Consider the following 7,855-nt stretch of genomic DNA (forward strand, 5'->3'; position numbering starts at 1 on the left):
AGAGACCGCCCACAACTATAATCCCCCCCTTTTTTTCCCCAAATTTTGGCTATTTGTCTTTCAATTGATATCATTCTCAATTTTTTATTGTTTAATTTTAAAATTTCGTTAAAAATAAATTGTTTTAATTACCAGTATCTAAACCCCGTTGCTTTAAAGTCTCATTTCAGAATTTTGGAGAGCCATATAACACACTAATTTCACCCAAAATTTGTAAAAAAAAAGACAATAAATTATTCCGCAGCCCCAGTTAGAATTTTAATTTGGACAAGGATTGTTCTGTTGGCTTAAATGAGCCTATATTCTGCCTTGTGGTGGAAGATCATATTAGGTCAAGTCATATTCGTAATGGTGTAAGACTCGGTGGGTCAAGTTATATTCGAAGTAGCGTGAGACAAAATTAGACCGAGTGACAATCAAGACTTGTAAACGCTATATATGTACATTTTAAGTAAATTGATTATGTATTTCTAACAACTCGACCTTTTGAAATTAATAGTTGGCGTCAAAGATCCGACAAGTGATATCAGAGTCAGAGATTACGGATTCGATTCTCACATACTGTAAATATTGGGCTAACATCTTGTCATACGGCGAAAGATCATGTTAGACCCAGCCATATTCGAAATGGCGCAGGACTGAATGAGCCAAATCATGTTCGAAGTGACGTAAAACTCATCAAGCTGAGTCACAATCAAGATCCGTAGACGTCATATCTGTACGCTTTAAATGAATTAATTGAGTATTTCTAATCACTCGGAATTTTAGGATTAATGGTTAACGCCAACAAGCCGACATGTTCCACCAATATGTAAAACAATTCTATACTTTTAATAAGTATTTCTCATGAGTCGTGTTACGGCAAAATTCACTGAGTCAGTAAACGCAAGCATCAAAATTTTACAAATCAACCAGCCCAAGCGGTCGAGTAAATATGAGATGATCTTCACAAACAGAAAAATATACCTAAAAATCAAAGTAAAGCTTAAAAACTCTATGCCTTTTCCTCTCTCATAAATAGAGAGTAGGTAACAAAATCTGGCACTAGAAATGCTGGTATCTGCGGCCAACATAATTTAAAGTAACTCTTCTCGTAAGAACTCTGAGATGGCCCTGGGAGCAAAAAATCAAAATTCAAAACATACACGGATAATAATCACTCTTCTAACATCTTTGCTGCAAGGTCCCTCATACTTTTTAGAGAACGCATAACATACAGCGGTTCGGCTTCAGCCAGAGCAGAGCTTATGCTCAACAAAACTTTTTGAAATGTCTCTTCCAATTCTTTGAACTGTCCAGAATATGAAGTTGCCGCAGATTTCGGCAGATTTTCATATTCTCCGTGCTGTGTTGGCATTTCCGCCAGCTTCTGTGTTTTATTTTTCCGTTCACTCAACTCTGCTTCTAGCTCGGAAGCCATCATAGCAGCCCTCGCAATACAGGAAGGTGGAAGCTGTGGAAGTAAAAGGACCACAACTTAATAGCAAGTATTGATATCCATAATTATTTTGTCATTACTTTTGTTATAGATGAAACTTCATGCCCATGGTAAACAAATAAAATTTACATCTTGAACCAACAAATGGCATCACCTCATATTAGAATCAAGCAACACAATCAACAAATAAATGTCTTGCGACTATGGGTGCATGGGAGGAAAGTTAATAATAATTAAAAGAGAGAGAGAGAGGAAAAGAATGCATAGGTAACTAATAGTAGCAGCATTCCAGAATAGAAAAGTGGAAATACAAAATCCAAAATTTCATTTGTTTCTTTTCAATCTGACAAATCAGAAATGTTATAAAGCAAGCTAACCTGTGCAAGCCGAGCAACGTTAAGACCAAAGCTCTTGTCCGATGCTCCTCTAACAACTTTATACAGAAAAGTAACTTCTCCTTGATCCAGTTTCCCTGCACCAGATCCAGTCTCCGAATCTATAGTTTCTGAGGGTTGCTCTGTTGTAAGATAGGACACATGATACGCCCCAACATAGCTTTTGAACTCCATTTGAATATCTAAGATCTTAGGGTAGTGAGTGACAAAAAGAACCATGCTTTTCTTCTCCTTGAGAAGATAATGGAGAGTAGCATAAGCAATGGCAACACCGTCATGAGTGCTCGTGCCGCGACCGAGCTCATCAATGATGACCAAAGAGCGGGATGAGCAGTTGCGCAGTATGTGAGAAGCTTCGCTCAACTCTTCAAAAAATGTGCTCGTCCCTTGCTGGATACTGTCAGAGGCACCCATGCGGGTGTATATTCCATCTAGCACATGCAACCTTGCTGAAGACGCTGGTACAAAGGAACCAACCTAGAGGTATCAGAGGGGCACGTTTTATGAAGCTACTGTCAGAAATCAGGTTCGAAAGAACTAGGAAAGCAACAAAACGCACAATATGTAAGTTATTACTTCTCTCTGTCATATAAGGCACAAAACAATAATGTAAGATAAAAAATAACCAAGAAAATGACTATGATATCAATTTGCATAACATGAAGAAATATTGAAAAAAAACAAAACATCATCTATTAGGGGAAAAAAACATACGCATTAATAGACAGTTAAAAAATAAACCTATACAAGCCCCATAGCATTTCTTTTTTATATATATATATTTTTTAAGCGATGAAATTCGGCACAATAAAACCCAGATCATCAGAACACAAATCTCACGAAAACTTGGAAGATCAATTGGGCTTTTACTATAATAAGTGATAATGAGAGGGAATATGTTACGAAACACATGGGGTATGGCCGTATAAACTTGGTCATGCAAATAGATGATCTATATATACCTGTGCCATTATAGCTATTAGAGCAACTTGGCGAATATAGCAGCTCTTCCCACCCATATTTGGTCCGGTGACTATCTGACAATACTCACTGTCAGCATGCAAGTTGGTATCATTAGGAACAAAACCATCTCCCAAAAGGGACTCAAGAACCTGAGAGGGACAATATGATCAATGCCAGAATATTTTATTAAGTGTGCAAGGCCAAACTGGAAGTAGAAAGGGAGATAAGGTAAAAAATAATATGGATTTACCAACTTACCGGATGACGACCACATTTGATTTGGATTTGACTCGGTTCTTCATCATTAACAAATACCGGTCGCACATAATTCTGCCAATTTATATAGGAGTATAAATGCTAGTCAAGATCAAACGATGGCAGGAGGGAAGAGATTATCTTTGACTAATGGTACCATGAGAGTACCTGATTTCTTGAAAGAGTTGAAAGTGAATGCAAACAGTCCAAAGCAGCTAGAGATTGAACAGCTGCTTGAAACTGAGAGTAGTATTTTCCGAATCCCATTAAAAAACCATCCCACGTGGTCCTGCAGGTAACTGCAAGCTCTTCCTTAGCAAGCACTAACTCATCTAATGCCTTCAATACTTCAGGAGGGTGATATCGGATTGTTTTCTTTGTGCCACTAACTTTTACCCAGTTTAAAGGAACCCTCACATCTGAAGGCAGCTGCACTAGAAATAATAAACCCTGTTAGTAATAACATCAACAATACAAAGAATAATAACTTCAAGAAAAGAGACAGAAATTACAGTAGTAACTTTAGTGCCTAAGACAAAAAGAAACCAAAAGGATGATCTGCTATTGCTAGTTTTCTTACAAACTATTTTATCTTACTTAACGGTTAAGTTGAATGACTTACTTCTATCAAATGTGTTGTCCCAGAAATTGTCTTGAACTCTAAGTTGCGCAAATGGAGCTGCCTTTGGTATTGAGGAAGTAATAAATGCAGCTTCTCTGTTTCCATCTTGACAGCTATATGACCCCTTGCAACCTGTGAATAGAAATACCAATTATTGTGAAATATACAAATAAATTATATCGACGATGAAAATAGCGTTCCTTACCTCAGGAAACTGATCATTTGAAGTAATAAATAAATTCAACATATCTCCTTGATCAGCAGCATCTTTGTTAAGACAAGATAGAAGTTTCACAGCATGAGCAATTATAGTAGATGATGAAGTCGTACAAATTAGTCTTCTCAAAAGGCCAGAATTAACTTTTCTCTGTTGTGATAGTACAACGCCGTCATCTTCAACGTGAAGCACTTGTAGTTGCTTAGCAGATGTCAGGATAGCTTGAATAACCCCAATGAACTGTTAAGGAATGTGGTAATACTGAGTCATAAATTACGGGGACAAAACACACAGAAAGCTTGAGGAAACTATAGCAGAGAAAAAGAGTAAAAGGACAGAAAGTCGAGCATCCGTGGATCCAGAAATGAGAAATGTAATACAACATTACCAAGCACACGGACCGGATAGGAAAAACAAATAAATATATAAGAGGAGAGAAACAAGTATTACAACTTCTTCATATTAAGTAAACATGTTTATTTGGTAAGTTAAGATCACAATATTATAGCCATTAACAAGAGAGAACAAAAAAGTAACCGCATTACCTCCTTTGGTGTGGCTGTACGGTGAAATATTCTTGTTATTCCTCTTTGAACATCAGGTGACCTTCCCAGCATAGTTAAAACTGAAGAAAGAACAGAACCCAACTCAGAGTGCACAACCAAATTACAGGAAGTCTCACTTTCCTGCATGTGCTTGTCGTGTGATTCTCTACATGATCCCATAGATTCCGAAATCTCTGATACCGCATCAAGACGAGCATATATCAAGTTTCTATCACATAAGGGATGCGTCAACTGCAAGATAATGTTGAAATTCAACAAAGAACTGAAACCATATTGATAAGCAGTAACTGCAAACAATTTGATTTCGTTTATGTTATGCCTGCTAAACAAGAAATTCAGACATTTCTATTTACATGTCAATGATACATATCTCATAACCTGTATGCATATGCTTGGCGCATAAAAGCTAATTCTACAGAAAATATTACCCAGTGTTTCAAAAGTCTGGATCCAAATGCTGTACAAGTACTATTCATAATTTGGAGTAACGATCCTTCAGTAGAACCATCAGAATTATTCTTCAATACCTGAAATTTTGGTAAAGATAAATTCTGTGCACAACATCCCAACTAAAACTCGTCTAAAAGAGCAGGTAACAAGTAAAAGGGCACGAAATTTGTAGTAACACTACATGAAGGAAAATGTCCTATATCTGCTCTAACCAAAGTTACAGCCAGAGAAGAAGAGAGAGGTGGTCGGGTGGTGGGGATTCTGCGAAGCCAAATATCATCTTCAAACTGCAATATCCTAACAGGTAGACCACTTAATCATATTTATACATTCTTAATGCCCTCAAAAAGTCATTCCAGGAGAGAGCTACATGACCATTCTACCTGCTCTGCACTTCCAATAACCACAAAGCAACTGGTGTTTCTAGATTTCCACAACTCAAAAATAAACTCAACCAAACAGCTATAGCTTTATCACATATAGCTGTTATGCAAATTTAATCTACTTATGAATAAAAAATTGCACCCTTCATTTCATCTATCTCATTGAGACACCTACTAGGCTACTACTGCACCACTCAGCCAATATTTTCTATGAGCACGATTTCCTTCTCTAGATCCTACATCCTACACAAGCGCTCTGTAGCAAGAAGTTTCATAAAGAACAAACAGAATTCCACCGAAATTTACAAGGCTTTTAAAAATCACCTCAAGCTGCTGAAGTGTGTTTGCAGACAAAGTCATTTCAACTTTGCTCAAAAAGGGCCGGAATGAAGCACCAGAACATATTATTCGTTCAAGGCCAAACTCCTTGAGGTAACGAATGGCCAAAGCCAACGCCTGAATGACTAGCTCGGGCAAGACCATAATTCCCTACAGAAAAAAGGGGGGAAAAGAAAACCCTCAAACTCAAAGACAATGTCAAGCCTATAGTAATATGACAGTATACCAAATGATCACCGACAATTATGGAGATATATAAATGGAGCAGAATGAGGCCAATTATGCATTGTCGAATTAGACACAACTAAATATCATAAAGAAGAGCCAATTAGTAGACACAGAAGAAGAGAATAAAAAGAGAAAACCAAAAACATATGATACCTCGATTCCTTGAAGCTGCTTTTCCTCTCTTAGTGCCTCCATTGTTTGTGTATCATTAACAATCAGAGCATTATCATCTAAGTTCTCATATAAGGCCATCACTTCAGCAAGTGCGCCCCCATCTTTAAAACAGCCTCGCGACGTGCGCTCAACTCGTACATTAGACGAAGGTCCACCATATGCCAATAGCAGCTAGCAATAATTAAAGAAACCTTTAATTTAAGATATAGAATTGGCAATAAATTCAGCACGAATCTCCTACAGAAACTCACAAGCAATGAGGAAAAATGATCACAAAGATGCGTTCTAACTTAGAAGCTCATGACCACAAGAAAGAATTAAATACTTCATTAGCCTTTATACAGTGACCTTGCATGTTCCGTTGAAAAAAAGATAATAATACAAGTCGTTGCCAAGACTAAGTAATTACTCTTACATTTTATTCACATGGAGCCACAGCACCATCTCACATGAATTAACTAAGTCAAACTTTAACTATTTGCTATGAAAAGCGGTAAAAGACTATGCAGAAGTAACTGTCTCGCTTGCACTAAGCATCTTTTGATCAAACAAATAGTACCACAATGCTGCATTAAAAATCTGCACAAAAGAATCTTCTGAGAAATTTAGATATGCATCGGAAGCATATTTGGGTCTTCCTTTATGAGGATAAATCCAAAACTATTTCTTACAAACAAAAATGTGTCGAATTGCCATATAATTTCATGTAAGGAAATGAACGTTATCTGGTAAATTTTTATCTCTCTTCTTCTATCAGAAACCAAACCAGCAATATGCCAAGTGGAAACAGTTCTTAAATCCACAAGAACAACTCCACATCCATTATAACATAACCAATGGTACAAACTTTTTTTTTGGCTCAAATATAACCACCTTCTCTGTCGCAGTCGAGAGAGGCTCTCCCAAAAGAATCTCGGCGGGTGACAAGCTCAAAATCACTGCCTCGAGCCCCGACCTCATAGCATTGTCATTGAACTCCCCATGAATAACATCTCCAGTCGAAACCTCCACCGCAAGAAAACCCACTCTCACATCGAAACCCCCTTCTATCCGACAATCCTTGTTCTCAACCAAAGCATCCTTCTCCACAACGCACACGAGATAATTCCCGCTTTCTGCCTCCATCCCTTCCTCTCCTCTGCCTCCCATATCCTCTGCCGCCTCGATCGTCGCTTTCGTGTACAGAGCCGACAATCCCCGCGAGAACGGCCCGGCCCGGTTCGGGCCGTGTGCCTTGATCCCAGCCGTCTCCGTCTGCTTCACCACCCCGACCTTATACCCGGCGCCAACAAGCCGCCGCACGTGGAATCCCAACCGGAACGTCGGGACACTCGCCGTAAGGAAATTCCGATCAACATGTGCGAAGATCCCCAGAACCCTAGCGGCGATCTCGGCATCGTCCCCGAAGAAACGATACTTGTACCCAACCTCGACCATCAGGAGGACGTCGGGGTACTTGGACTTGAGCTCGAGGACCTGTTGCTCGAGCGGAGTGTATTTAGGGTTTTGGGGTAGCGTTCTGGGGGCGGAGGAGGAGGGGGGGTCGAGGAGCTTGGAGAGGAACTTTTGGTGGAGAGAAGGGTTGGAGATGGGGGGAGGGAGAAGGGTTAGGGCATGGGAGGGGGGAGAGGGTTTGGGCTTCTTCGAGGAAGGGGAAGGGGAGGGTAGGGTTTGGAGGAAGCGCTTGGAGGAAGGGGAGAAGGAGACGGTCGTGGTGATTTTGGGGGACGGTTTGGGGGCAGCGGAGGAGGAGGAGTCGGGAGGGGGTTTCGGGGCGAAGAAGCGGGAAATGACTTGTTGCTTATGCTTTCCCATGAGTGACGGA

The 7,855-nt window shown here is 39.5% G+C and overlaps 1 protein-coding gene across 3 annotated transcripts; it reads right to left on the reverse strand.

Moving 5' to 3' along the window:
• On the reverse strand, positions 860–7,855 carry LOC109703503 (DNA mismatch repair protein MSH3). 3 transcript variants are annotated; one of them, XM_020224123.1, is made up of 12 exons: positions 6,904–7,855; positions 6,010–6,201; positions 5,614–5,778; positions 4,885–4,983; positions 4,436–4,687; positions 3,879–4,130; positions 3,674–3,805; positions 3,220–3,480; positions 3,055–3,126; positions 2,796–2,870; positions 1,816–2,310; positions 860–1,453 (listed from the first exon to the last, which is right to left on the reverse strand). In XM_020224123.1, the coding sequence occupies exons 1-12, from the start codon at positions 7,843–7,845 to the stop codon at positions 1,157–1,159; spliced, it is 3,234 nt and encodes a 1,077-aa protein (XP_020079712.1). In that variant the 5' UTR covers positions 7,846–7,855; the 3' UTR covers positions 860–1,156. The 3 variants fall into 3 exon arrangements, with proteins under 3 accessions (XP_020079712.1, XP_020079711.1, XP_020079713.1); XM_020224122.1 differs by having other exon boundaries at positions 2,796–2,945; XM_020224124.1 differs by lacking the exon at positions 4,885–4,983 and having other exon boundaries at positions 2,796–2,945.

Source organism: Ananas comosus, linkage group 25 (genome assembly GCF_001540865.1).
Source record: "Ananas comosus cultivar F153 linkage group 25, ASM154086v1, whole genome shotgun sequence".
Taxonomy (NCBI): domain Eukaryota; kingdom Viridiplantae; phylum Streptophyta; class Magnoliopsida; order Poales; family Bromeliaceae; genus Ananas; species Ananas comosus.

Bases quoted from the DNA above. Each gene is read 5' to 3' on its own strand.
- LOC109703503 (XM_020224122.1), bottom strand. From the start codon at position 7,845: ATGGGAAAGCATAAGCAACAAGTCATTTCCCGCTTCTTCGCCCCGAAA. The intron at 3,127-3,219 runs GTACTCTCATGG...ATAAATTGGCAG, and splicing joins CAACTCTTTCAAGAAATCAG to AATTATGTGCGACCGGTATT. The intron at 1,454-1,815 runs GTTAGCTTGCTT...TTACTTCCACAG, and splicing joins ACGTTGCTCGGCTTGCACAG to CTTCCACCTTCCTGTATTGC.